This window comes from Hyperoodon ampullatus (genome assembly GCF_949752795.1).
Source record: "Hyperoodon ampullatus genome assembly, chromosome: 3".
NCBI classification, from domain to species: Eukaryota; Metazoa; Chordata; class Mammalia; order Artiodactyla; family Ziphiidae; genus Hyperoodon; species Hyperoodon ampullatus.
The window spans coordinates 178,003,879-178,031,804 of record NC_136916.1 but is presented as its reverse complement, the minus strand read 5'-3'; the positions used below and the strand labels follow the sequence as shown (position 1 = coordinate 178,031,804).

General features: G+C 59.3%; 2 protein-coding genes across 2 annotated transcripts; one reads left to right on the top strand and one right to left on the bottom strand.

Moving 5' to 3' along the window:
- Positions 1–517: 517 nt before the first annotated feature.
- Positions 518–6,791, bottom strand: TRMT61A (tRNA methyltransferase 61A). The gene is made up of 3 exons (XM_079701047.1): positions 6,446–6,791; positions 3,726–3,992; positions 518–1,770 (listed from the first exon to the last, which is right to left on the bottom strand). Exons 1-3 carry the CDS (start codon positions 6,774–6,776, stop codon positions 1,511–1,513), a joined length of 858 nt encoding a protein of 285 aa, XP_079557173.1. The 5' UTR covers positions 6,777–6,791; the 3' UTR covers positions 518–1,510.
- Positions 6,792–13,241: 6,450 nt separating this feature from the next.
- On the top strand, positions 13,242–16,256 carry CKB (creatine kinase B; the record flags this gene model as incomplete). Its single annotated transcript, XM_079699218.1, has 7 exons — positions 13,242–13,434; positions 13,646–13,800; positions 13,874–14,006; positions 14,348–14,519; positions 15,244–15,367; positions 15,592–15,781; positions 15,866–16,256. 7 exons carry the CDS (start codon positions 13,242–13,244, stop codon positions 16,042–16,044), a joined length of 1,146 nt encoding a protein of 381 aa, XP_079555344.1. The 3' UTR covers positions 16,045–16,256.
- Positions 16,257–27,926: the final 11,670 nt, after the last annotated feature.

The following is a 27,926-nucleotide window of genomic DNA, read 5'->3' as shown; positions in this document are numbered from 1 at the left end:
AGACAGAAGACGCCCCTGGCCCTGTGATGCTGCCACCAGGAGACTGGTCCTCTTGCAGGCCCACCTCACTTGGCATCCCTCCAAGGACCCCCAAAGCCTGGGTGGTGGCCTGGGGCCAGGACAGCAAGCCTGGGAGGTCCTTCTTGAGTTCTGGGCCCTTCAGGCAACGAGAGGCAACCCAGGTGCCCAGGCCGGGCTGTGGACAGAAGGCCCAGCCGGACACGGACAGACGGAAACACACACACACACACAGACAGGGACTCTCTCCCTCCCCCGCCCCCACCCTTCCCAGGAACAAGTGGCCCTTTCTGCAGCTGGGTGGGGGTGGCCACACACTTGCCCCTTTGTCCACCATGTCCCAGGCCATTGTCCTGGAGTCCAGAGTCCCTGTGGTGTCTGCCCTGGGAGAGGAAGGAGCAGGGGCCGGGGGGCCACGTGCAGGGAGGTCCAGCCTGGATGCTGGTGTGGGGAGTGGAGGTCTGGCCTCGTGGGGCACCAGGGTGGACCAGTCAGCACAGCAGGGGCAACAGTATTTTATTTCTCTGCCAGGGGTGGTCGGGGACCAGCCTCAGGCCAGCCTGGTACCCTGGGGCTCTCGTGCCGACCTGGGGTCACCGAGGCTCCTGATGGCTAGCTGAGGCCAAGGGCAGGCACCCAGGTCCTTTGAGCAGCAGGGCGGGAGGGACGCCAGCCGCGCACCAGAGCTGGAGAGCAGGCCAGGGCAGGGTTGGCGTCGCCCCCTCCGTCCTGGGTGCACTCCCTGCAGCTCCTGTGAGCGGCAGGGGCACCGAGTGGCTCCGACCCGACGGGCCAGCCACCGGAAGCACGTTCCCGCCCTGCCCAGCTCTTCCCTACATGACGCTGTTGTGTTCGCACGCATCGACACGAGAGGGCTCTGGCTGGGCCAGGGCCGCAGAGGTGCTTCCCGGAGGCAGAAGCCAAGCAGCGGGGCTGCCCCGGCCCTTTGCCAGCGGGAACCTGGGGACATGCCCACACGGTCTGTGCCCTGCCCAGAGGGGTGGGGTCAGGCCTGAGGCCACACAGCAGGGTCGCCTCAGATGCCGGGCAGCTGGACCGTGGGGGTCCCCGGCCCTCCTCCTCCGGGTCTTTGCTCCCTCCGTTTCCCCCCTCCTCGTCTGGGGCCACCTGGGAAGGGTCAGACCTGCGCCCCGCCACCTGCACTCTTGGGCCTCAACATCCAGAAGAGCCGACGGCGGCAGTGGAGACATTGAGTGGCAACAAAGAGCAGGAGGACGGGGACGCTGACCACGGCGGTGGCGTGGGCGGGAGGCCGCCCTCCCCAGGGGCCGGACGCTGCTCCACCACGGCAGCCCCACTCAGCCACCCGGGAGGCCCCCGGCCCCGCCCACCCTGCGTCCGTAGGTTTCTAAACAAACACAGGCCCCGGCAGGCACCCGCCGACCATATAAGGCAGCCTCTGGCCGGGCTTCGCCGCCCCGTCCGGCCCCGCGGGGCTCCCAGCTCCCTGGAGCTCCTGGCGGGCGGCTCACTAGCCCGGGGTCTTGGTGGCGAAGGTCAGGTAGCCGGTGTGGCCCACGGTCTCCTTCATGGGCATGCCGCTGCGGAAGGGGCCGGCGTCGGGGCCCGGGCTGGCCCCCAGGTCGGGCGCGGGCAGGCTGATGGTGCGCACGTTGTAGACCTGGGGCAGCACCTCCAGGGTGCTCAGCTCCGAGAAGCCACAGGCCGCCAGCGCCTGGCACGTGCGCTGCACCTGCTCGATGCACGGTGAGAAGGAGCAGAAGCGCCCGCCTGCGCGGGAGGAGGACACGGGGTCAGAGGGCAGGAGGCCGCCCCCAGAGCCCTGCCGGCCCGCCTGCCCGCCTGCCCGCCTCCTCTGGCCCGGGGGTCTGTGGCCTGGGACTGCAGGGCAGAGGCAATGCACCCCCAGTCCCTTCGGGAATGGGCGCTGCAAGACCCCACTGTGAGAGCTGAGGAGGGTGGATGCCCTGACCCCTGCCCTGGGGTCCGAGGCCGTGAAGCCCCCACCAAGCCCTCTGGCCACGAAGAGCTGCGGCCCCAGAACAGAGGAGCCGGGCCGGGGCCCGGAGGCAGAAGCTCTTCTGCAGCCACGGGGCAGGGCCTGCCTGAACAAAGCCCTCTCACGTGCCGGCACGGGCCCAGCCCACCACCCTGATCCCCCTGGGCTTCCAGAGGGCACCGCCACCCCTGATTCCCACCAGGCAGCTGAGGGTCGTGGCCAGTGCGGAGCCTTGGCACGGCAGCTGCCAGAGTGCTGGGCCTGAACAGCTTCAACCATACAGAGCAGCCCGGGGGGCGGGGGCTGCGGCAGTCACGGGAAATTAGAGGCTGTCGCCCGCTCCTGGGAACACGAGGCGCCTACTCTGAGTGGAGCCCCACAGACCAAGGGTGAGGGAGAGGGCGCGGGAGCGCAGCCCCTTCCTGCCGCCTCCCACCAGGGCTCGCCCACGCATCCGGCAGGCTGGCTAGGGGAAGGGATGTGGCCCAGGCCAGCCCCCAGAGGTCCCTGAGGCCTGGTCACCGCAGCCACACCTGGGACCTGGGACAGACCCCCAGGCGGTCAGCTGGGTGGCCTGGGCTTGGAGGCAGAGCGTGCAGTTGACATGAACCCAGAGGGCACAGGGTCACCCCCGAGAGAGGACCCAACCCCTGTGCACACAGCCAAGGAAACAGGGCCCCCCCAGTAGACGGGGCCTGAGCCTGCTGGTCAGCCAGAGGCCCAGAGAGCCCGGGGCCGCACCTCACTGGGCCAAGCTGGAGAAACGCCAGACCCACGAGGAAGTCGGGAGCCTCTGGGCCAGAACAAGCAGATCCAGAGAACGGGGCTTAGCGGGGCAGAGGGGACGGGACAACACACGGCATGGCTCCCTCGGCAGGAGGGAGCCCAGGGCAGGGACTGCCTGGGCTCACCCACGGCTGCGCGACCGGCTGCGGCCTTGGGGACCGAGGCCTGGGCCCGCTGGTGTCCCGGGGGCAAAGCCGGAGGGGGAGGAGGTGTGGGGAAGCCAGCGCTGCCCCTCTCCCCAGCCCCAGGCCACCTCAGCAGAGACCAGGACACAGGAGTCCGGGGCTGAGCTTGAGCCAGCGGGCAGGGGCCCCACTGGGACGCTATGGCCGCCTTGCTGCCAGAGCTGGGCCTCGGCGCCTGTCTTTCCAAGGCGCAGGCTTCCCTGGGGCGCCCCGGCCTGCCTCTCCCGCCCCCTGCCTCTCCCGCCCCCTCGTGCTGCACCGCTCAGTGGGCAGGAGGACGGGCCCGGCTGCCCGAGCCAGCAACTTCTCCAGAAAAGGGAAAAACCCAGGGCCTCGCCAGCACTTTCCTGGCTCGGAGCCGACCTTCCCGCCTCTGCACCTAGCATCTTCCCTAAAAGGGGCGCATTAGCCTGGCTGTGGCGGGTGGGGAAGGGAGACTCTGCAGGCACCGGCTGGGGTGAGGGGCTGCCCTCTGACCTCTGGCATGCCCAGGGGTGCAGGCCCCGCCTCTCACTCAGGCAGGGCTGCCACATTCCCCAGGGACCCGAGCCACCTCCCACCTTGGGGTGGAAGCGGGGCCAGGCCAAGGGGCAGGGGCCCAGGTGGAGCCCCACTCTCCCCAGCCCTGACCCCTCTCACCCTCACCCTCTCTCTGGGCGACCTCCCCACGACTCCCCCGCTGCCCTGACCCACCCCCCGCTCAGGCCGAAAGGGGCCCCGGCCTGGCCACACCCCTCCCAGACGCCCCGGCTCACCTTCGACCTTCAGGGCGTCCCAGGCGTGGCCCACGGCCTCCCAAGGCGAGGGGATGTCCAGGAAGACAGCGTCCGCCACGCGGCTCACGCCGAAGCCGCTGCGGCACACGTCCTGGGTGCGCACGGTCACCCATCGGCCCACGCGGTGCTCCTGGAACTCCTCCCGAGCCTTCTCCGCCCGCTGCTGGTGGAACTCCACCGTGTGCAGGTGGCCCGTGGGTGCGATGGTGCGGATGATGGCATGCGACACGGAGCCACTGCCGGTGCCTAGCGGGACGGGACGGGTGTCAGACGGGAAGCGAGCCCACCCTCACCCTGAGGGACCCACCAAGGGCCCACGAGGTCAGCCGACCCCGGGTTACCAGCGGGCACCAGTCTGGAGCTCCCTGAGGGGTCCTGGGACACGGAGGCTGTACGTGTGGCGGGGGGGAGAGGAGGGAGCTGACTGATCATCGAGGTCCGCCGTGGGTCCAGCGGGGAGGGCGGCAGCCCTGCCCACCCCCAGCTCTGGAGAGACTCTGCTGCACAGACCTGGAGCCCCGAAGACGGGTCCCGAGAGGGACCGGGACTGGCCCGCGGCCCTGCAGGCTCTGTGCGGAGCAGATCAAGAGGACTGGAACTGTCCCACGTGGTGGCTGGGCCCAAGCTCCCCGAGGGACTCAGGTCAGTCCATCTTCCTGCCCCCCCAATCCCGCCACACGGGGTGCAGCTCTGCCCTCACCTTGCACGACCAGAGACACGGTGACCAACGTGCCCCCCACGTCACCTTCTCTCAGTTTTTCCCCAGCCTCACGGGCCGCCCCTCTGCCGGCCTTCCTGTCCTGCAGCACCTGGCCGGGCCTGCGTCCTCCGGTCACCCCCCGTGACCTTCCCCCACCTCGCTGCTCCAGGCGCCAGGCCTCACGAAGCCGCCCAGGAGCCCACTGCACACAGATCACCTCCCCCGCGACCGCAAACAGCGCCCGCCCAGCATTTACAGGTGCAGAGCTGGAGCCGATCCAGCCCAAATCCACTCCCTGACAAGCCTCCCGAACCAGCTGGTGACGTGACTGCCCAGCCAGACGCCACGGAGGAGCCCTCCCCTCCCCCGCAGGTAACTCCTGCACCTCCTCCCCCATCTCTCCAGGAGCCACTCCTTCTCCCCACCTGCCTGCCGTGCCGCCCAGGCCCCCCTCCTGGCTCCCCGTAACAGCCCCTGACCCCCGCCTTCAGTCCACCTCGACACAGCCGCGGATTCTCTCCCGCCTCGGTCAGACCAGGCCTCTGCCCTTTCCACGCACGGCGGAGTCGGACTCCTCGTGACTCCCGAGCAGCACCCACCTCCTCCCTGACCTCATCCCTGCTCCTGCCACGCTGGTCTCCTTGATGGTCCCTCGCGCAGGGTCTTTGCAAGGCTCTCCCTTGGGCTGACCCTCCCCTATGGCTCTTGGTACCGCCTTCCCATCGTATTCAACCACATTCAACTCACTGCTCCCTCCTCAGAGAGGTCTTCCCTGACACCCCTAGCTGGAGGGACTCCTCTCTGAGTCACCCTCAAACACGCAGCCCTGTCTCCCAAGCCCCCCAGCAACCAACAACACCAAAACGGTCACAGTGGGCTCCCTGTCTGTCCCCTTTGAGAAGCAGAAACTTGGTCTGTCTTGTCACGGCTGTAGCCACGGTTCCTAGAAGGGACGCTGGCACATCAGAGGAGCCCGGAAGCACGCTCACTGACAGCACTTTTCAGCCCAGTGGAGCGAGGCCCTGGCTGTGGCTGCGCAGGGGGAAGCAGGGGCTGAGCTGGCCCTGAATCCCGCCCACCGCCCCCCAGCCGCCCTGGTGCTCAGCAGTCAGCCTCTGCCCAGGCCCCACCCACTCTCTGACCCGTTCACTGCCCAGCTTCTGCATCTGACTCTCCCCATTTCAAAGTGCTTGGCTGGGCAAAAAGAACCATCCAATTGCCCGCATGTTGAAACTGAGGCCCTCTATGTGGACAAAGAGAGGGATGCAGGTGGCTTGAAGCCTCCAAAAGTTGGCAGCAGTGCTACTGGGAACTCTGCGTGACTCTGGAACCCAGATGCCCGGCCCACGAAAAACAGGCTGGAAATCTAGGCACACCTGGGCCTGGGCTGTTCTTGGCTAGGTTGCATGCTTCAATCCCCAGCACCTGCGTGTGTGTGTGTGTGTACACGCGGGCGCACACATGTGCAGAGGCTGGGAACAGTTGCCTTCAGGCACTTCCATCTGCACCCCAGGCTCCGGGCTCAGTGACAATGGTGCCGGCCTGGGCCGCCTCCTCACCCCCAGTGAGCACCCTGCAGCAGCCCTGGTCTCCCTCCAGGAAGGGGCCCTCTCAGCCCTGGGCCTGGGGCTCCCACTCGCAGCCGTCAGGGACTGCCAGGCCAGGCCCCCTCTGCCGAACTGTCAGCACCCTGGTCAGCGCCAAGCAGCGCTCACACCCCCCACCCCGCCTCGACAAGCAGGATCGCCCCTGGGCACCAGCTCCCCCAGCGGGCTAGCCTCGGTCCAGTCCCATCACCTCCCACGCAGAGCACAGCACCAGCCTCCTGACCGGCCTCCTTGCTTCTGCCCTCACTCCCTGCGGTCAGCCCCCCAAGAAAGACCCTGTTAAAACAGAAGTTGAGTAAGAATGCCTGTGCGCAGGAAGGGCAGGCTGGAGGCTGTCTGGACAGTGGGTCTGACCTCCACCTTCCTGAACTGAGGCGACCTGAAGAACTCACCCGATTCACAGACCACAGAGCCCGGCCGAAGCTCCAGCATCATGGTGAGCAGGGCGATGTCGGTGGAGTACAGGATCTGCGTGCGGTGCGGCAGGTTCAGGGTCCAGAGCTCGGGGGTGGGGTGCAGCACGTACACCCAGCCACCTCGGCCGCAGGTCACCTTGGAGCCGAAGGGGCGGCCAATGAGGTCTACTGAGTGCCGAAGGACGCCGTGCCGGGTCTGGGTCTGGGCCCCACGCTGCACACGCACTGCCACCATCGCACCATGGCCCAGGGACAGGATGGCTGTGTCACCCTCTTTGATCAGCTCCTCATACGCCACGAAGCTCATGGTGTTGCTGTCTGGCAGGTGCCAGGGACCTGGGAGGTGTGTCGGCATGAACATGTAAGGGGGCCAGGAGGCAGGATATGCACCTGGGGTCCAGAGAGAAGGCTGTGAGGCCCAGATTCTGAGCAATGGGGGTGGAGTAGCTGGCTCAGTCCCTGGCACTGTCCATTAGGACAGCCCAATAGGGCTGCACCCTGGCCTGACATTTGAAGCCCTGCTTGGTGTGGTCTTAAGAAAAAAGCCATCAGCCCAAATCACAGATGGAGAAACTGAGGCCCTACACTGGCAGAGGAGGGGTCCAAGGATTCCCACAAAGTAAGGGCCTGACCCTCTCTCTCATCACCCTTCTCCAGGAGCTTGGTTCCCATTCTCCAGCTGTAGGATGAGAGAGCGGCTACCTAGAGGAGAGCTGCAAATGGCCCGTGAGGTCACCTCCAGGCCAGGCAGAACCCCCCCTCCCCAGTTTCCCCTATGGCGGGCTCCTGGGCAGACAAGTGGCGGGGGGATGCAGATGTAAGGGCTCCCAAGCAGAGGCTGGGAACGTGCAGGGGGCAGTAAACAGAAACACTGGCCTGGCCTGTGTAGAGCCAAGGGGAGGCTCAGGCCAGGCTGGCACCGGGCTGGGGGCGGCCATGGGAGGCTGCAGGGAAGGGCAGGGCGACCCCCACCCGCGCACTGCCACCCTGGCCCTGCGGAGTCTCACCGGCAACGCTCGTCGGGCTCTGACTCCCGGAGGGTCTGCACGTGGCCCCGCGCCACCGCCACAGCACTTCCGGCTCCGGCCTGGTGCGCGGCGCCCGCCGATGACGTCATAGAGTACCGCCCCCTCGCGCGCGGGCTCCTGGGACCCGCGGGCCGTCCCTCGCAGCCACCGGAGCGCGCCTCGTGCTCGGACTCTGCTTTATATCTACTCGTGCAAAAGACAAACTGAAAGTCCCACTGTCCCGCCGCCGAGCTGCTGCAGTCCTTCCAGACTCTTCCTACGGGCGCTATTGATAAAGGCTGGGAACAGGGCAGGGCCCCGTTCCGCAGGCTTTTGACAGCCCCGGAGTCCCCGGAAGGGCCGCCCAGGCGAGCTGCAAAGTCCCCTACGAGGACACTTTGCCGTGGACATTTTGTCACTGCAAACCGCTCTGGGAACACCTCTGACGGGCCCCAGGATAAATTCCAGAAAATGGAATCGCCGATGAGAGGGTCGACCCAGAAGGCTTTGGCTAGGGTCAACCAGAGGAGCAGGAGATGGTGGCCTGGAAAGGTCTGCAGAAGTGGCCTTAGGCCCAGGCCTTGCCTCTTCTTGACCTGCCTTCTTTTTTTTTTTTTTTTTTTTTTTGCGGTATGCGGGCCTCTCACTGCTGTGGCCTCTCCCGTTGCGGAGCACAGGCTTCGGACGCGCAGGCTCAGCGGCCATGGCTCACGCGCCCAGCCGCTTCGCGGCATGTGGGATCTTCCCGGACCGGGGCACGAACCCGCGTCCCCTGCATCGGCAGGCGGACTCTCAACCACTGCGCCACCAGGGAAGCCCCGGCCTGCCTTCTCTTCAGGGGCACAGTCTCCCGGAGTGCAGGAGCTGCTTCAAGGAGGGAGGGGTTCCTGTGTCCCCTCCTGGAACCCAGGGTGCAATGAGCACTGGGTGAACTGTGCTCCCTTTGGGGTCGGTCAGTGAGGACAGGGCCAGTGGCCTGAGCAGGGGACAGGGGGAGGGGCAGCTGGAGGACAGGGGCCGAAAAGGGAAGCAGCAGCCCTGCTCTGTCTCAGCAGAGCTGATTCAGAACCGGTTCCTCTGGAGACTGTGTGTGCGGGGGAGGGGGACAGGGGACATGGACTATTTTCCTCCAGCACACAGGTCCCTGTGGGCCAGGGCTTATCCTGTTAGCCTTGGGGACTGGAGAGGGATAGAGACCCCAGCCCACCCAGCCACCCTGAGGCCTGAGCCCTAACCCAGGGCCAGCTAGCAATGACCCTAGGCCACACTTCCCAGGCCCAGGCTGCTCCACCCTGGGCAAATGGGAGTAGCCAGGCCCTACAGAGCCAGTCCCTTCCCAGAGCCCTGCCAACCTGAGGCACTCTGAACTCTCCCTCCTCTGGGGCCAGGACTGGCGAGGGTGTCTGTGGACCACAGAGCCCATGATGGAGACCCAGGTGCCTAGCTTCAGCCCCTCCATGCCCCTGCCCTGACTGGACCTGGGTCTTGGAGCCCCAGAGGAAGAAGGTGAGGGGCCTTTGGTGGCCTCCCATTCTCTGTGGGTTCTTGTCCCTGTGGGGCCAGTGCTCTGGCCACCAGCTGCCTGTGTGGCTGTATCACTGTCCCCTTGCCTCTTGCTCTCGACACTGAGACAACCCAGCTCCATCCACGGCTCACCAACCTTTGTTCCAGGTGACTTTGCACCAGCCTGAATCACCCCCTATTCGCTGTCCTGGGAGATCTCAACTTTCCACTTCTCATGGGGGTTCCTTTTCCCCAGGCTTGCAGCTACTCAGCGGCTGAGTGCCTACTGAGAGCCTAAATTAGGACTCCCAACTTCCCACTGGCCTCTCTGTGGCTGGCTGGCCAGCTCCTCCATTGCCCCCTCCTCCAAGCAGCCTTCCCAGGGCTGTCCATCTGAGCCTGCCCCATCAGCCTAAGTCCTCAAGCACCAACTGATTAGCCAGGTCAGGTGGGTACTTTGCCCAGGGCAGAGTTTATATATTGGGGCCCCCCCTAAAAAGAACTGGTACTGTATGAGCCCAGCCAAGTGTCATCACATTGAGTCTTCCCCACAATCCTGTGAGAGAGGGACCACCACTTTACAGATGGGGAAACTGAGGCTCAGGGAGGTCAAGTAACTTGCGTAAAATCACACAGCCAATGTGTCCAAAGTGGGACTGGGATTTAAAGCCAGTAAACTTGGCTTCAGAGAACTAGTGGCAGATTTGAAGAAAGCTGGGAACTGGCAGGAAGTAGGCCCTGGAGGAAAGGGAGACCCTGAGGATGCCCACTGGGGGAGGCTGCTCTGCTTTCATCTCAGGCAGGGATCAGGTGACCCAAGGTCTCCTCTTCCCTGACCAGCTCAGTCTCCTGCCCCACCATGCTCTGTGACCACAAAGCAGCCCCTGCCCCTTTTCTGATCCTGACTAACTTCCCCTTTGGGTTTTGCGGAGCTCAGGGACAGGGCACCAGGAGGAAGCAATGCCCACCCTGGCTGCACTCTGAGCACAGACTCTGAGGATGGCCTCGCGTCCCCTGCTTGGATCCTGGCCCTGCCCTCCTACCTGGCTCACCTCCACCTGCCCAGCTCTGTGCCTGCCCTGCTGAGCAGGGTCATATTCTGTGGATGAAAGGCCAGGGACTCCTTTGAGGCTCCCCACCCCCTCCAGGGCCAGGTGGTTAATTTATAACCAGGTGTGATTTCCAAGAAACCTGGACCATAAATGGGCCTGGTGATGTCACCCAGCTTCTTGCCTGGACGCGGCCAAACCAGCTCCTGTGGGCCCTAGGGAGAGTGGAGGGTCCACAGACGAGGGCAAGTGTAGCTGGGGGCAGTGTTCTTCCTGATGAGGTGGAGGCCGGTACCCTCCTGGCCCCCTTCCTGCTCCCCTGCTTGGGATCACCCAGGCTCCCAAGCAGCCCCTCCCTGGTGGGGGGGCCTCACCCTGACTTCTGGGTCTAAAGGCCTCAAAGGCCCCCTCCCCACTTCCCCCATCACAGCTGCTGACCATGTGCGCTATCAGACTGAGTCCAGCCCAGGCTTGGCCAGCCGGGGGTCCTCAGGGTGGGCCCCAGTTCAGGTTAGCACAGGGCCAGTCGCCCCAGGACTGCTGAGGGACTGCCAGACCTCTGACCCGGTCCCCCATCACGCTCCTTCTGATCTTCCCTTTGCTCATCTGCAAAACTAGGACAAAACACTCATCTCCAAAGGCTGAGGATTGCTGGAGCCCCAGGCAGGAGCATCCCTAGGGCCTGGCCCTGTGCAAGACCCCAAGCCTCTGGACTTCACCTCTCCAGTGTGGACCTTGCTTGTGGAGAGAAAGGGGAGCAGGGGTCCTTTCCTGCCCCCATTCTCCCAAGTTGGTCAGGCCCTTGGTGGCCTGAGGGGAGGGGAAGGGGGCCTTCTGTGAAGCTGCAGAGGCTACAGACAAAGAGGAGGCCCTGAATGCCACCCCTCCACCCGCTGGGGTCTGAAAGCCAAATAGGCCTCCAGGACCAGCAGCTCTGTTTCTAGAAACAGAAACTTGAGCCCATCAGGCCTTTGGGGTGGAGAACTGGGAAAGGCAGCTGCAGATATTTCTAAAATTAGGGGAAGGGGCTGCAGGGGGCACAGAATGCAGGAATTTCAGGCTTAAGGGACACCTGCTGTCTGGCCAGTCCAGACCCATTTGCCTTTTTACCTTGGCTTGTTTCATGGGTCTAAAAAATGCTGACTGCGAGCAGGTCAGAACACGCCAAGGTGAGCAAGAGCAGAGGCAGGAGTATCTCCGCAGTAACCTCAGGGGACAGAGCGCGCAGGCAGAGGCAGAGGCACTTGCTCGCCCTCTGCTCCAGTGCCCACTCCTCAGAGGCACCAGACACGCTGCAATGCCCGCTCTGCCCCAGCCCCCCCAGGACCCATCTCCTCCCATCTCCGGATGGTATTTTGTTCACTTAGCTGCTTGCTCACAGCCAGTCTTCTCGCAGCAGCCGCAGCAGGGTTCACCTTGCTGCCCACAGAGCACACTGTGCAGTCCTGGAGGGATTTTGTTAAATATACACATAGATAAGGGTATTCCCCCTTCCTTGCTTCATTCACAAAGCAACATATGATGGACATCAACCACACAAGCTCCAATTCACGCTTTTTAATAGCTGTATAATATTCCACACTGGGGAGATGCCTTCCCTACCCCCAGCCAGGCCCCAAGTGATGGGCATCGTGTTATATCCGGGTTTGTTTGTGTTTGTTTCTCCTACTACACATCTCTTGGTCTATCTGCAAAGAGAAATGAGACTGTCTATAGGCTGGACTCCTAGAAGTGTGATTGCTGGGTCGTGGAGTATGAACATTTAAAATTTTAATAGATACTGCCAAATTACTTTCCTAAAAAGATGTAGCAATTCACAGTTGCAGGCAGCGTGTGAATGCCTGTCTCCCCACATTCCAACCCATAGCCAACACTGGCTGGTATCAATCTTTTCTTTTTTTTGCCAGTCTGGGTGTGCTGGGGCTAGTGGAAGGCATAGTCGTTATTTTAACTTGCGTGATTCTGATTTTTAGTGTCTTTTTTTTTTTTTTTTTTAATCTCACATGTGCTTATTGTTTGTTAGCATTTCCTCCAGTCTTTGCCAAAAGTCTCCGAGGACTGCCTTTGGGGGTGGGGTGGGGAGATGAACCTGTCCCCTGCAGAGAGGGCACGGGCCTGGGGTCTGGGGACTCTGAGACTGTGCACTCCCCGGCAAAGCCAGAGTACTTCCGCATCAACCAGGAGGGGCTGGGCCCGGGGTGTCTGGCTCAGACGCCCCAAAGCCCGGGGACTTGCCCAAGGTCAAGGCACAAAGGGTGCCGCCGGGCTGGGCCGCAGCCAGGCCTCCGGAGCGCCTTCGCGCTGCACCAAGACCGCCCGGGCACCTTGGAGAAGGTCGGAGGCTCGGGGCCAGCTCGGACGGGGCGGGAGAAGGGGGGGCGGCGGGGGTCTGGCAGTACCTGCTGTGGAAGCCCTGGACGCCCTCGCCTGGCCCCTCGCCGCAACCACCGCGGGGACAGGCAAGACGAGGGAGGGCAGGAGCCATGGTGCAGACAAGCCCGAGCGTCCTCAAGGGCCTGGTGGCCCTCCTGCCTCGGTTTCCCGCTCGGAGGCAGGCTGGGGGGGCGGGGGATGGGAATCCAGAATGTCTTCCGGCTTCGGGATCCTGGGCGGGCGTGGGGTGGGGTAGGCGGGCTGCGCGGGGTCCCGGCGAGGGGATAGTCGGGGTGGGCTGCCTGGGGTGGGGGGGCTTTGGGGGGCTGCGGGCGGCGGACAAAGCGACGGCACCACCCCGTAGCGCGGCCCAATGGAATGAATGGGCTATAAATAGCGGCCAATGGGAGGCCCGCGTCGCGCCCCTTAAGAGCCGCGGGAGCGCGGAGCGGCAGCTGTTCGCCTGCGCCGCGCCCTGAGCTGACGACCGACCGAGAACCCCCGCCCTCGTCCGGCTGCTCAGTGAGTGGGCCCGAGGGCGGGGGTGTGGGGGTGGGTAGCGGGGCACCGGGGCAGGGGCGCTGCGCATGGAGGGGGCTCGGGGGCCGCGACGTCGCGCGCTCCCGGCACGCCGGGGCCCGCCGCCTGGAGCGGGCGCGCCAGCTAGGCCGGGGGTCCTGGGCGATGTGGTAGCCCCCTGCGCGCAGTGCCGACCCCGCTGACCTTGGCCGCGTCCCGGGCGACCGGTGCCCGGGTCCCTGGGTGGTGAGCAGGTTCCCAGGAGGCCCGGAGCCTCGGGTGCCCGCTGACCCCCGCGTCTCCCCGCAGCCCGCCGCCGCCATGCCCTTCTCCAACAGCCACAACACGCTGAAGCTGCGCTTCCCGGCCGAGGACGAGTACCCCGACCTCAGTGGCCACAACAATCACATGGCCAAGGTACTGACCCCCGAGCTGTACGCCGAGCTGCGCGCTAAGAGCACGCCGAGCGGCTTCACGCTGGACGACGTCATCCAGACCGGCGTGGACAACCCCGGTACGCGCACACCAGTCCCGGGGTCAGGGTGCCAGCGCCGTATCCGCGGGACAACCCCCGGCTGGGATCCAGAGTCCCCCCCTCCCCATGCCAGTCCCCCCCTCGGGCCAAAGTCCGGGCGCCCTCTTCCCGCGCACAGCGGTAGGGTCCTCAGCGGCTCGCTGAGGCCTGGCAGTGACGTCACTGTCCCCATTCCGCGCCCCCCCAACAGGCCACCCCTATATCATGACCGTGGGCTGCGTGGCTGGCGATGAGGAGTCGTACGACGTGTTCAAGGAGCTCTTTGACCCCATCATTGAGGATCGGCACGGCGGCTATAAGCCCACAGACGAGCACAAGACCGACCTCAACCCCGACAACCTGCAGGTGCCGGGCGGCCCGGGGCGGCGGGTCGGCCTGGGGAGGGGTCTCCCGGAGCTCACCTCTGCTTGGCCCCCAGGGCGGCGACGACCTGGACCCCAACTACGTGCTGAGCTCGCGGGTGCGCACGGGCCGCAGCATCCGCGGCTTCTGCCTCCCCCCGCATTGCAGCCGCGGGGAGCGCCGCGCCATCGAGAAGCTCGCCGTCGAAGGTAAGGGTCGGGCTGGCCGGGCCACACTCCCGGTCCCAGTCCCGGCCCCTGCCGGCTTGTTTACTAGTCACCCGAGCCGCCGACGCCGCGCTCTTATCTGCGCTCTGGCTCCGGTTTCCCGGAGGGACCGAGGCCCAGCCCCGCGCCTACAGCGTCCTGGGGCCCGGCGAGGGTCGGCTTGGGCCGGGTCACCGGCTCGGCCCGCCGCCCAGACCGGGAGGACTGGACTCCAGCCAAGCCGAGCGGGCACGGGGAGGTGGGGCGGATCCGTGTCGCTAGGGGTGGTGGCGGTGTGGGACAGGAGCCCACCCGCTTGTCCTCCTGAGCGCGCCCCTCCGCAGCCCTGTCGAGCCTGGACGGTGACCTGGCGGGGAGGTACTATGCGCTCAAAAGCATGACCGAGGCGGAACAGCAGCAGCTCATCGACGACCACTTCCTTTTCGATAAGCCCGTGTCGCCCCTGCTGCTGGCCTCGGGCATGGCCCGCGACTGGCCGGATGCCCGCGGCATCTGGTGCGTACTCCCCAACCCCCGTCCCGCGGGTCCCCACTCCCCGCCTTGGTCCTCTCCCTGGTGAGGCTGAGGAGGAAGAGGGAGGGGCCGCGCTCCTGGGATGGGTTTGGTGCTACCCAGGCCTCCTCGCAGGTGACCTTGACCTCGCAGGTAAGTGAAGGACCCCGGCTAGTAGAGGCCTCAGCCTCTCAGGATCTTAGAGGTGGGGGACCAGTCGTGTTGGCTTTTCTCTTCCACCCCCCTCTGGGGAGCTGGAGCTACTTGTTTTCTCTCCTTTCCCACCCGCTTCCCCGCGGGGAGTCAGTCAGGTGCTGGGTGACGCAGACGCTTCCTCGAGTGGGCGGTGGGGGAGGAGAGCTTACAAGCTCCTGTTCACACTGTGCGTGTATCGTGGGGCTTCCGCGCCCAGCTACAGCGCATCCCCCTGTAGGGGGGCTGTGCTGGCTGCCTCTGCCCCTTATCCCCTTGGTGGGGGGGACCACACAGTACCTGATGGGCAAGCTGGGGAAGCAGCTCAGGCCTCTCTTTCTGTCCCCTCTGAGCTGTCCTGGCCTCCCTCCGTGCCCCCAGTCTGTTGACAGGGCTGGAGTCCTGGGTACAGCTGGGATGAGTACCCCAGGGACCTGGGAAGTGCCTCCGGTCTGGGGACCCCCTAGGGTTTTTTTTCTGGATGTGCCCTGAGACCACAGTCCAGGGAGGAGGCTTGACTGTGCCCCTCCCCCAGGCACAATGACAATAAGACCTTCCTGGTGTGGATCAACGAGGAGGACCACCTGCGGGTCATCTCCATGCAGAAGGGGGGCAACATGAAGGAGGTGTTCACCCGCTTCTGCAATGGCCTCACCCAGGTCAGGCCTGGCCCCCGCAACCTGGGCTGGCACAGTGGGGGCTGGGTGCCAGGGAGTGGGCAGGGCCAGGCCCCCTGGTTCAGGCAGAGATGTAGGTGCCCCATTAACCTCCTGGGGAGTCCAGGTGTCAGTTGCCTCAGGGTCCTGCGGGGGGCTCCCGGGTCTCAGCTGGTCCCCTGGGGGGTGTCTCAGCCAGGCCTCCCCTGTCACACCTCCACCTCCAGATTGAAACGCTTTTCAAGTCCAAGAACTACGAATTCATGTGGAACCCTCACCTGGGCTACATCCTCACCTGCCCGTCTAACCTGGGCACAGGGCTGCGGGCAGGGGTGCACATCAAGTTGCCCCACCTGGGCAAGCACGAGAAGTTCCCGGAGGTGCTCAAGCGGCTGCGGCTTCAGAAGCGAGGCACAGGTGAGTGGGGTGGGGGGCCTGCAGGCACCCCTCTCTGCCGGGGCAGCCGCCCCCCCAGCCCTGCTGACCTGGCTGTCTCCCCAGGCGGTGTGGACACGGCTGCCGTGGGCGGGATCTTTGACGTCTCCAACGCAGACCGCTTGGGCTTCTCGGAGGTGGAGCTGGTGCAGATGGTGGTGGACGGCGTGAAGCTGCTCATCGAGATGGAGCAGCGGCTGGAGCAGGGCCAGGCCATCGATGACCTCGTGCCTGCCCAGAAGTGAAGCCCTGGCCTGCATCTGCCACCACCTCCAGCCCTGCTGCTTCCTAACTTATTGTCCGGGCAGTGCCCACCATGCACCCCTGAGGCTCGCCGTTTGGCGACTGAGCCCTTAGCCTTGCTGTAGAGACTTCTGTTGCCCTTGGTAGAGTTTATTTTTGTGATGGTTGAGATGTTGCTGATGCTGAAATAAACTAGGGTTTTGGCCTGCCCAAAGTCTGAGTGGTGCCTCCCCTTTCCAGGGGCAGCTCAGGGCTCAGCAGCCAGGCTCCGAGGCCTGAGTCTTGGGTCTGCCCTTTGTGCTTCACTGTAAGCTGGGACAGCAGTAAGCAGGAGGCAGGCACCCTGCTGTACCCACCTAGTCCTGTTCCATGAGCCTCTCCGCCATCCTGTCTGCTTGGCTTCCCTGCAGGCCTGGGGTGGGCTGGTGGGGGAGGGACAAGAAGGGGGAGGAGCTCCGGGGTGGCAGAGCCCCAGCCTGAGCATCGAAAGGATTTGGGGGCCTGGGGCGTGGAGCCTGGCACTTTGCTTAGCCCCATCCTGTAGCCTGGGGGAGCTGTGGACGCTGGGGGGAGGGCAGGAGCCCAGAAACTTGGTACCTTTTCCCCCCAAACCCTTTTCCTCTTCTTGCAGGCAGCTGCTCCCTCTCCCACCTCAACACCTACTCCATCTCCTAAATAATGTCTCTCCTCCCCTTCCTTCCCTCCCAGCTTCCCATTAGGCTGAACTGTCCCCTTGCTCGCCCCTAGCCTAGCCCTCCAGCCCCTTCCAGGAAGCCCCAGGGCCCCGTCAGTCCCCCTCCTCCCTGCAGCCTCCTCTCCAGGACCCTCAGGTGCCCCAGTCCCTGGGCCTCCCATGGCAGGTCCCCACCAGAGGGTCCCCGAGCAGGAAGGAGGTTGGGGCTGTTCGGGACATGGCCTTCTGGTCTGTTTCCCAGCCACCTCCCGGCTGCTGCTGTCCCCATCTGGTCTCACTTGGGGGTCCCACCATGGGTGGGCACCCTGGGTGGGACGGGTGAGCCAGCCAGGGTCCTGGGCTCGTCTTCCTTCGCCAGCTCCTCAGCTCTGCGGACAGTCTGTGCTGCCACCTGCTGGCCAGGGCCGCCTCTGTCCTCCCGTTCCTCAACCCCATCGGGGTCTGCAATGCCCAACTCCCCATGCATCAGCCACACAGTCCTCCTGAGGTTATCCTGCACCTGGGAGAAGCCAGGCATGGCCTCCGCGCCCTGGACTGGGCAGTCTTGCCCATTAAGGATTGTGGGCGCTCACGTCCCAGGGGCAGCTTGTCAACCCAGACCCCGAGGCCCAGGACAAGCAGGTTGGTGGGGCAGCAGTGGAGGAGGAGGTGCGCCCTGGCATCTTCCTCAGTGGCCAGGCTTGGTCTGAGGGGCCCATCCAGGCGGTGTCCAGGCTGGGGAGGGCTCTCAGGAGCCTTTGCCAGGGAAGGGGGCATGGGCCCAGAGGTTGGGTGAGTGAACACCTGGATAGGCTGGGCATAAGGGGGCAGGCCCCCAGGTGCAGAAGACCGGCAGGGAAGGGGTCTCTGCACCCCCTCTTGGGGTCCCTGACTGGCCTGGGGGCCTGAGGCCAGTTCTGGGCTGGCCCTGTTGCCATGAAGGTCCAGGTCAGGGGCTCACATCAGGCAGGGGGCCCCTTTTCTCAGCTTCCTCCTCCAGCCACTGTCCCCCTCCAGCCAGTGTGGGCTGGGCCAGGCCAGACAGTGCTTAGTAGAATCTGGAGACTCAGGGTAAAAAGGGCTGTGACGAGCACAGGAGGTGTGCCCCTCCTCTGTGAAGGCCTCGCCCTGCAGAGAGGGGAGGCTGAGGGCAGCTCAGGAGACAGCGGGAACAGTGGGTGGCCTCCCCCAGCTGGTGCCGGAGCTGCCCAGTCTGGCTGTGCCGCTACCATCCGAGGGGCCAGCAGGGTTCCTGGCCCGTCTGCCCGCGCCCACGCCGGGGCCCTTGCCCGTGCTCCCTCCAGCTGAAGGACCTCCTCCTTGCTCAGGCCCCCTCACCACCGCCTGGACTGAGCCCAGGGGTGCAGGCTCAGGAATGGCTGTCCCGAAGCCACCCTCCCGTGTGCACGGGTACCTGAGGTCCCTGCTCAGGCAGGCACGTCACTTCCTGATGGGAGAATGTTCCAACACTTCCCTTTCACCACCTGCGCAGGCCTCTCAGGGCTTGGTGCAGGGACGCCAACTCCCTTGGAGTGGCCTAAGCCTCGCCCTCTTGCCCTCGCCCGCAGCTGGGGTGGGGCACACACAGCACCTGGGCTCTCGGAAACCTGGTCAAGCGAGCAGGACAGGCACAGCTCCCTGGGACCCTGGGGGGAAGCGTCTTCCACAGGCTCAGAGCTACGCCATCTCAAACCCACTGCTGCTCCCCTAGGCCGCTTGTTTTCCTCCCCCCCATTTTCCCTTTGCCTCACTTTTACTTCTCACTTTATTTCTCATTTATTTTACCTGGCTGTACTGAATGCACGCTTGTAAGCTGTAAGCTGCATTAATTCTTTTTTAGGACAAGACAGAGCTGACCATACACTCAGCAAGGGCACCTCTGCTCAGCAGCCCATGGACCCTTCAGCCACAGTCCCTACAACCTCTCCCCCTTTCCTCTGGATTCAAGAGACCTCTAAACATGGTGGTTTTAATTTTCCTGAAACCACGGTCAAACATGGAAGGCCTAAGAAATGCCCCGCCACATGACAATACACACTCGCATTCGCTCACTGTCTCGATGGAGGACACCGACCAGCGCCAGTGAGAGCATCACACCTGTGACGCAGCCGGGGCCCAGCCAAGAGACTTCTCCACCGACAGCCGGTTGGCGGGAGGAGGGGGGCGGTCCCCGGGTACTGCGGGTGCTCAGCACTATCGCCAGCCTCCAACCTCCAGATGCCGCAGTATCACCCACCCCGACTGCGACAATGGAAAGAAAATGTCCCTAGGCATTGCCAAGTGTCCCCGGGGGGGCCAAACTGGCCCTGAGCTGCTTCGAGAACCATTGCCCTACAGAGATAATGAAGTGATGCAGTCACTTAGAACAGGGAAGAGCTGGTCAGGACTCCAACGATAAAGGGTTGTTAAAAAACCAGGCCACCTCCCTCCCTCGATGTGGCGCCACGCGGGCATCGACAGCAACGTGGGGAGCTCAGTGAGACGGTGACATGATGAAAAAAAGCAGAAGTGTAAAAGCAGGTTATACAACAGCTTGTACTCTTGGGATCCCACACAGAACACGTATGGAAAAATCCCGAACAACAGTAGTCAGCTGTGGGTGGTGGGGTAACAGGTGATTTCCTTCTTTATACTTTACTTTCCAAATTTCCTACAGTGAACACATATTACTTATATAAATAGCTGAAACAAATTCTTTTGAGTGGTTTAAAAAAAACTCTCTAATGTGTCCCAGTTGGTGGGAGACCACTGGGGCTGCAGGGCTTCACCGCCACCACCCCCATTTGCTCTGGGTGAGCCTCTCCCCACCCCTGGGGTGGAAACAGTGAACTGGCTCAGGGGTCAGCACCAGCGAGCCCACCCAGTTCGAAGTCCTGGGCTCTTTTCACTGCTCTTTGACCTTTCAGAACATCTCAGACGTCCAGTGTGCAGGACCTGCTGCTCTTCTCGGTAGCTGAACTGGTGGCAGTTGCCTGGAAGGTCCTTCATCCTGCATTTCTCCTTGGAGCTGCTTGGTGCCTACACCAAAGCCCCATAAAGCGCCCTCGGGGGCACACATGTACTCACTCCACAGGTAACAAAGGAAAACATCTTTTCATTGGCAAGAAGTCATCTTGCTGCCTGTGAGGTTTCCAACGAACAGGGGACAGAATTTCAGCTTGGAGAAGCAAGGCTTTTTGACCCTGCTGAGGGTTGAGGCTTTTCACATGTGAACTGGATGACAAAAATCCCGGTTCCCAAGTCTGGCTAGAGGCTTTCTGCAGGGATCCATTCCCAGCATCTGGACTCTACCTTTCTCCCCCAAATCTGTCTTTGTATAGCTGGTTCTGCTTTGCTAAAGACACAGAGAAGTGAAGATGTTCTGCTTGGTTTCAGAAGTTCTAACTTGCACACCTTTCCCAGAGTTGGGGTCTTGTCAAAATCTAAGGCTCAACCTAAATAATTAAGCTGAACACCCAGAAAGGTTAAGAGTGCTCCTTCCAGCCCCTCCTGTTGCTGATAAATCTCTGTGCATTCTCCCCTTCTGCTTTCGTAGCAAAACCCTGGCTTTGAGCCTGGCACACAACTGCACAGCTAGAGGAGCACATTTCCAAGACACTCTTGCGGCATCCGGGGCTGCAGGGAAAATGCTTCAGAGGCCACCTCAGACAAGGGGCACCCAAGCCCGGCGGGTGGAACACCCTCGAGTGTTTAACCTGGTGCACACGTGTGACAGCCAGTATCACTCCTGACCTGGCAATGGGGACTGGGGCGGGGTCCTGCCTGGCTACACACTCATCCCACTGCAATGTCAGGCCTGGCTTGGTGCCTGCTGGCCCAGGAATTTAGTTGGAACTGAGACCAATGGCTCTAGAAACAGCCTGGCTTTGGGCCCCTCCCAGCCAGCGTGCACTCAGTCAGGATGGGACACACGTGAGCAGAGACTGCCGGCAGTGGCGCCAACACCCCCAGACTTGCTCCCATCCGCCATCCCGGTCCGACCCAGAGCTCCCTCTGCACGTCCGCACTCGGCCTGCTGTGCACCTTCCTGGTCCCACTCAGTATGCTCCTTATTTCAACCCCCTCGTCAACTGATACCAAGCTGGGCGTCATGCTCCCTCTGAAGGGTCACATCTCGTGGGGAGCCCAGACACCCCTGAGCGGAAGTGTGGGCGAGCACTTCTCTCGTGGGGGTCACAGGCGGACTTCATCAACCCCTGAGCAGAGGCAGCGGGCGAGCACCTTTCTCAGTGGGCTTACGAGCCTCTCTGAGGAAGTGTGTGGCCGCACACCTTCCCTCCTATCCTGGATTCCTCTTATATCCTCCTCTCCTGACTTCCTGGACTGTCTATTGGTCCTTGAGCCTCCTTGGAGGCCCCCGGCTCTATCTGTTTCTCTTTCTTTTGTTTCAGGGATAAAGTTAACCTGTTTAGTTGGCTCAGGGCCTAGGTCTCCTCCCTCCGTCTCTGAAGGATTTAGGTCCTGGGACTCTTGTTCCTTTCCTTGACTAATCCAAGGGGCGTCCTCAGGCTAACCAACCTGGCAGATTTCAGGTTGGCTGGTGGCTCTCAGGGACCTGACTGTTGACACTGGGAGAATGCCAGAACAAATGACTACCATCTGGCCAGGATCAATCAGACCCCTGTCATGTCAAGACATCCCAATAAAAAATGGGGGCAACTACAAGCATCCCGAAGGACTCTCTGCTAGGATGCATATTAGCTAGTTGGGGAAAACTTAAGATGGTTTAAGAAAAAAAGAAATTAATTTTCTTTTGCAATACTGCATGGCCCCAGTACAAACTAGGGGACCAAGAGATCTGGCAAAAAAATTTGGGTCATTAAATTATAATCCATCTTGCAGCTGGACTTATTTTGCAAAAGGAAAGGGACTTCCCCGGTGGTGCAGTGGTTAAGAATCTGCCTGCCAGTGCAGGGAACACAGGTTCGAGCCCTGGTCCGGGAAGATTCCACATGCTGTGGAGCAACTAAGCCCGTGCGCCACAACTACTGAGCCTGAGCTCTAGAGCCTGCAAGCCGCAAGTACTGAAGCCCATGCGCCTCGAGCCCGAGCTCCGCAACAAGACAAGCCACTGCAATGAAAAGCCGGCGAACTGCAACGAAGAGTAGCCCTTGCTCACCACAACTAGAGAAAAGCCCGCACGCAGCAACGAAGACCCAACGCAGCCAAAAATAATAAATAAAATAAAAATTTATTTAAAAAAAAGAAAGGTAAATGGAGGGGAAGTCCCATCCATCCAAATGTTCATGACCCTATTCCATAATCCAGGTCTAAAGAACTCCTGCCGGGTGTGCCTGGCTCACACCCCTTTCCAAGTGCCTTCTTCCCCCACGGGAGCCTGATGTTTTAGATGACCCCTTATGAGTCCACTTCCCTGGGGTCCACAACCAGGAACTCCTACCTCCCCCAATTCTGAGGGGGCCACAGTCTTCCAGACCATTTACCCCTAATGCCCCATCTGGGGAGCTGGAGACCCCAGACCCCCATAAATCAGCTCATGGATTTGGCGTTCGGAATATTTAACAATACAGATAGGGTTGAAGAGACAAAAAGGATTCAGGGACAACAGCAAAAAGCACAGTTACTGGCAGAGGTGCTAACCCCTGCACCATCTCAGGGTTTCCCACCCTTGCAAAGACCCATGGTGAGGACAGGATCCAGGAAGCCTGGATCAGAGCCACTGTCTCACTGAAAAAGGATCTGTTTTAAGTGTGGATAAGAGGGCCACTGGAAGAACGAATGCTCCCTGTATGGGAAAAGTCCACCAGGACCCTGCACGATAGATCAAGAGGGCCACTGGAAGCGGGACTGCCCCCAGTGCCGAAGGGGACTCGGGGCTCTCAGACCAACGATGGCTGAGACGACCAAAGACTGACAGGGCCGGGGACCCGGGACCCTCCCCAGCTCCCCAGTGACACATGGTCACTTCTCCGGAGGAGCTTTGGGTAACCCTTGACGCGGCAGGTAGGAAAGGTATTTTCTTATTAGATATGGAGACTGCCTACTCTGTGCTAATTTCCCTGGACCCCTGTCCTCCTAATCCTGTAAGATAACGGGGATTGATGGAAAGCCCCAAACCAAGTGCTGCTCATGCCTGAGTGCCCCATTCCCTTGTTGGGAAATGGACTTGCTTACTAAATTCCAGGCATCCACCAAGAAAAACAATTACTCTTGGCCAGGGGAGCGTGCTTCAGTCCCAAGTGAGAGGAGGTCTCCATTCCACCCCATCCAAGTTTTAAAACTACGGGCTGTTGAACTGGTTCACAGTGCTAGAACCAAAGGTTGCTTTCTTCTGCATTCCCCCGCTCCCAGACTCCCAGTATCACTTTTCCTTTGAGTGGGCAAATCCGGACACTGTAATGCCATGAATGCCTCCACTGTGTGTGCTTATAAAATTCAAGTCGAGGGTGCCTACAGAATAGGAATGGAATGAGTGAAAAAATTGGGCTAAAAATTGTCCAGCTATCTGTAAAAATGGGATCACGTGAGGTTATAGGAAAGCTTCCTCAAAGGCCGGACTGAGGGCCATAATTTAAAAATTTCTTAAACCCAGGGAGGATCCCCAAAATTGTGTGTAAATAGATTACCAAAATGTGAGGCCACTGTTCTGACTAAACTAACCATACCTGATAGGGATTTGGGGGGAGGGCTTCTCCCCTAAGCTAGATAAGGAAAAGTAAAACATTCCAACATAGGTGAATGGGTATATCAGTCCTTCAATATCACTGAGGTAGCCACCCAATTCTTTAAAAGAACAAACAAAAAACTGTCCTTGTCTTACAAATCAAGTCTTAACAGGAACCGAGGTGTGGCTCCAAAAATAATCCAAAACCCACTAATCCTTTTACCACTCCCAAAACCTTCCCTATTTAAGAGGCTTGTAAGTATTAAACAAAGGGGAAACCTAGGAGGAACATGCCTGTGCCTGTGAGATGCAAATGTCCTACCAGCAACTCTTGTCTCTGCCATCTTTTTTTTTTTAAGGAGTTTTTGATGTGGACCATTTTTAAAGTCTTTATTGAATTTGTTACAATATCGCTTCTGTTTTTTATGTTTTCATTTTTTGGCCGCAAGGCATATGGGATCCTAGCTCCCCGACCAGGGATGGAACCCACACCCCCTGCGCTGGAAGGCGAAGTCATAAACATGGACCACTAGGGAAGTCCCTCTGCCATCTTTTTAAAATGCAAATTTTGAAAAGGGGCATAAATAATTTGGAACTTGCCAAGGACAAATAAAAATCTTAAAACACCTTCCATAAATATTAGTAGAAAGGGTTTAGCCATCTAGATAAGTGAGCTTGATTTGTTCCATCTGCCAGAAACCCATTTTTTTTTTCAGAAACTCAATTTTAATCCAACCTCTTTTATAGACTGATGGATTTTACATTGCTGTACCTGACTCATGGCTGAAATTTTGGAATGGGAACTACGAGGCCTCTGTGTTTGTTTGTGTGTTCATTTGTATCTATATGTGTGTTGTAGATGTGTGGTGTTGCCAAAAATTAATTCGTAAAAGAGCTCTATTGAATTGACTTAAAGGAAATTAAGCATTTATATAAATGCTCAGAAATAGAAAATAATCTGGCCAGAATGAATTTCAGGTTCATGTCATCTGGAAAATATTTAGTACTAAACTGATATCTGGTATTGAAGGTGGCTTAAGCTTGTTGGTTTAATATAGACATGTCTTTAGAGTCATCAATGTTAAGTATAATACTTCTGTTGAACCTAGGTTTACTAGACCTTATATCTATTGCAAATTTGTCAGCAAGAAAAATAACTCAATGTGGAAAAAACAAAATTTAAGATATGTGTTTTCAGTAAAAGGTGTGAGGAATGAAAAAAATACTGAAAAGAGTTACGCACGATCAGGGTTTTCTAAGATTGGATTGAATTTAGTTGGGTAAATGGATTTGGTTGGGAGTAAGCTAAGGTAAGACTTGGATTTGGTTTTTCTTTCTGTTAAGAGAAAAAAGTTTTCTTGGAATGTCGCTTTTGATAACAGATTGTCTTTAAGTGGTATTTGTTTTTGAGATCTCTTGTAACTTTGGTTAAGAAATTAGTATTGTCTCACAGAGACCGATGATCTTACACTTGATCAAGTGTTTTAATTAAAACTTTTTGACAAACTTCCCAAATTCAAATGGTAATCAAAGTTCTTTTGACTTTCAGCTAACTTTGGGATGCTTTAGAGGGCTCCTGAGGCATCTCAGAGAGAAATATTTAACTAGTATTATTTATTTTATTAAAAAAATATTGATTGATTTGGCTGCGTTGGGTCTTAGTTGAGGTACGTGGGATCTTTCGTTGTAGTGCAGGCTTCTTTCTAGTGGTGTTGGGTGGGCTCCAGGGTGCACACGCTTAGTTCCCCCGTGGCATGTGGGATCTTAGTTCCCCGACCAGGGATCGAACCCACGTCCCTTGCATTGGAAGGCAGATTCTTAACCGCTGGGTCACCAGTGAAGTCCCAAACTAGTATTATTTAGTATGCTGAATTACATAGAAAGCATTATCACACGAGCCATAAAGCTACTTAAAAATATACTGTATGGATGAATGTTATTAATATAGACATTCTAAAAATTATATAAAGTCTCTAAAATTTGGGTATGTCCTGGTATAAAGCTAGAGTTCTAGTTGTTACCTTAAAATATTGTTATGTCACAACAATAGCCAAGCTTCTTTATCAATTACACTGTAATCAGATGTTTAACCATGCCTTTTAAGCCTTTTGTTGTTGTTGTTGTTGTTAATATTTATTTAGTTTATTTATTTGGTTGCGCCGGGTCTTTGTTGTGGCAGGTGGGCTCCTTAGTTGCGGCATGTGTGTGGGATGTAGTTCCCTGACCAGGGATCGAACGTGGGCCCCCTGCACTGGGAGCATGGAGTCTTGACCACTGTGTCACCAGGGAAGTCCGGCCTTTTAAGTCTTTTGTCATTTATAGACAGTTATTGTACTCTGATGCTGTTACAAAAGTGCTTCATCTTCAAAAAGATTCATAGAAAGGCTAGGGAAGCAGTTACAACAGTTCCACATCAAGATGATGGCTATGCGAGGATTCCAGCCCATACCAACTCAAAGCAAGAAGCTGCCCCCGTCCCCCAACCCCTGGGACCCCCTAGATCAGGCATCTAGAGATTTTTACTCCCTGATAAGCAGGGTCAATGACCCTACTCAGCCCTGAAGCAGCTACAGAAGGCAGACCATTGCCCCTCTGCTTCCCATAAGATTATGGGAGTAAAATCTCTGAGAGGGGAATGAGACAGGAAGGGGGCCAGACACAACCTTTAAAAGAATGACACAGCCCCAGGACACGACATAAACTGATTAGAACCAAATTGGTCCAAGATGGCGGAAGAGTCTACTTCCACTGGACACTGAGCTTCAGTATACACTCATTGAAACACATCAGGAAGGTAAATGACGCACCTACAGGTGCCATGACAGTTCCATAAAGGTAAAAAAGTGGGCAGTGGCCCAATTCCTGGAAATCCCCACCCTTTTCCACAAATAGCTGGAATACTCCTCCCGCTTGTTAGCCTATGAAATTACCCACCACTATAAAAACTGACAACCCCGTACCCTGGTGCCTCTTTCATCTTTCGAGATGGCCCACACTCTGTCTATGGAGTACTTATCTCCCTGAATAAACCCCTTCTCTCTTTTAAACAAACAAGCAAAACCAGGAAGGACCTCAGCCCTCACCCGTCCTTCTCCTAGTCCCCATCATGCAATGGTTTCACTGTGAATCTCCAGAGAACACTGGCTATGGGGTAAGGCTTTGGGTTTTTCCCCATTCATCCCACCTCACCCAAACTGGGCTGCTCCTATTTCTGGTACGGGTGGTCTGTGTTAATATCAATACATGCCCAGGTTACTACAGAAGTACACCATTTAGCAAATAAACAAAACTATCAAATTTTCACTGGAGTGAAAAGTCTAGTTTTGTCAATACTTTTGACCCACCAACTGCCCAACACATTAAGTAGCGTTACAATTTCAAAAAAGAATAAAGGTGGTCCGTACTCATCCATACTTGAAATTGTCTACTCTGCTTGACAGGGGCCACCTGGGCTGCGCACCAGCAGTCACGGCGCCAGTGCCTATCTTGGAGAGGAGATGCTGTGAGCAGAGGTCGGGGCCAGAGGTCCCGCCTCCTCCTCCTTCCTCAAGACCAGAAAGGAGGATCCAGATGCTGATGGCTTTCCTCTATTCCCCAGCATCAAAGACATAGGATAACATGCCTTTGCCTTTCCAGTCCCGTTCCAGTGTTTTGGTTCAATTCATTAATGCTGTGATACTGGGAAACAACCCAGCAAAACGTGCCCTACACACCGAGCGAGGTCAAGACAAGAGGATGTCCTGCACAGCCTTTCAGGGTAACAGGAACTCCCACCCTCTACCCACAGGCTAAGTCGGTATGTGACAAGCCATGAGACAAGCCCATGCCAAGCCTCTAGAGCTCAAAGAAGGAGGGGAGAGGGCCAGAGACACAAGGAGAAGCCAGGTGGGCTGCAGGTGAGAACACTGAAGACTGGGGGCAGCAGGTGACAGCTGAGCTGGGTGCTGAAGGACGAGCAGAGACTGGCCTGGGGACCCGAGCCAAGGAGGGACCAGCACAGCAGCCCCCAGGCTGCACGGTGCATTCAGGGAATGGGGTGCGTCTGGGGCTGGAGGAGCAGCCCACAGCTCTGGTGTTGGGACATGGCTCTCAGGGGCACCCTCTACCAAAGGACTCCTGGTGCCACGCTAATGAACCCGACCACACATGCTCCTACTTCCCAGCTTATCTCCATGCAGAACATGCCTGCTTTGAGAAAGTATTCACACCTCCCCACGCCTGCTGGCAGTTCCCTCCCGAGGCGGGGGGGGCAAGTCGGTGCAGACCTCGGCTCTGGAAAGAGCTGGTGAGCCAGGTGCCCCACACTAGGATGCTTCCTCTCTGGTCCCCGGGACCTGGCTTCCCAGGGCAGCAGGGTCTCATTTGGTCTGGCAGCAGAACTCTCCCCCGAAGCCTGCCACGTCACTGCCTAAGGAAGTGTTGGCCCTAAGTCCCCTCAACAGAACAGAGGTGCATTGTCTGAGACGTGCTTTATTGGGATGGCGACAAGAAAGCCTGTCCGGCAGCACGCCAGACCCACTGCTGCCCTTACACATGTCCCGAGCTGGAGATGGGATGGGCCCTCCGTGCCTGCCTTTGTACACGCT

Coding starts and splice junctions, on each gene's coding strand:
- TRMT61A (XM_079701047.1), bottom strand. CDS start 6,776: ATGAGCTTCGTGGCGTATGAGGAGCTGATCAAAGAGGGTGACACAGCC. Junction 3,993..6,445: donor CTCTGTGGTCTGTGAATCGG/GTGAGTTCTTCA, acceptor CCGTCCCGCTAG/GCACCGGCAGTGGCTCCGTG. Junction 1,771..3,725: donor GGACGCCCTGAAGGTCGAAG/GTGAGCCGGGGC, acceptor CCTCCCGCGCAG/GCGGGCGCTTCTGCTCCTTC.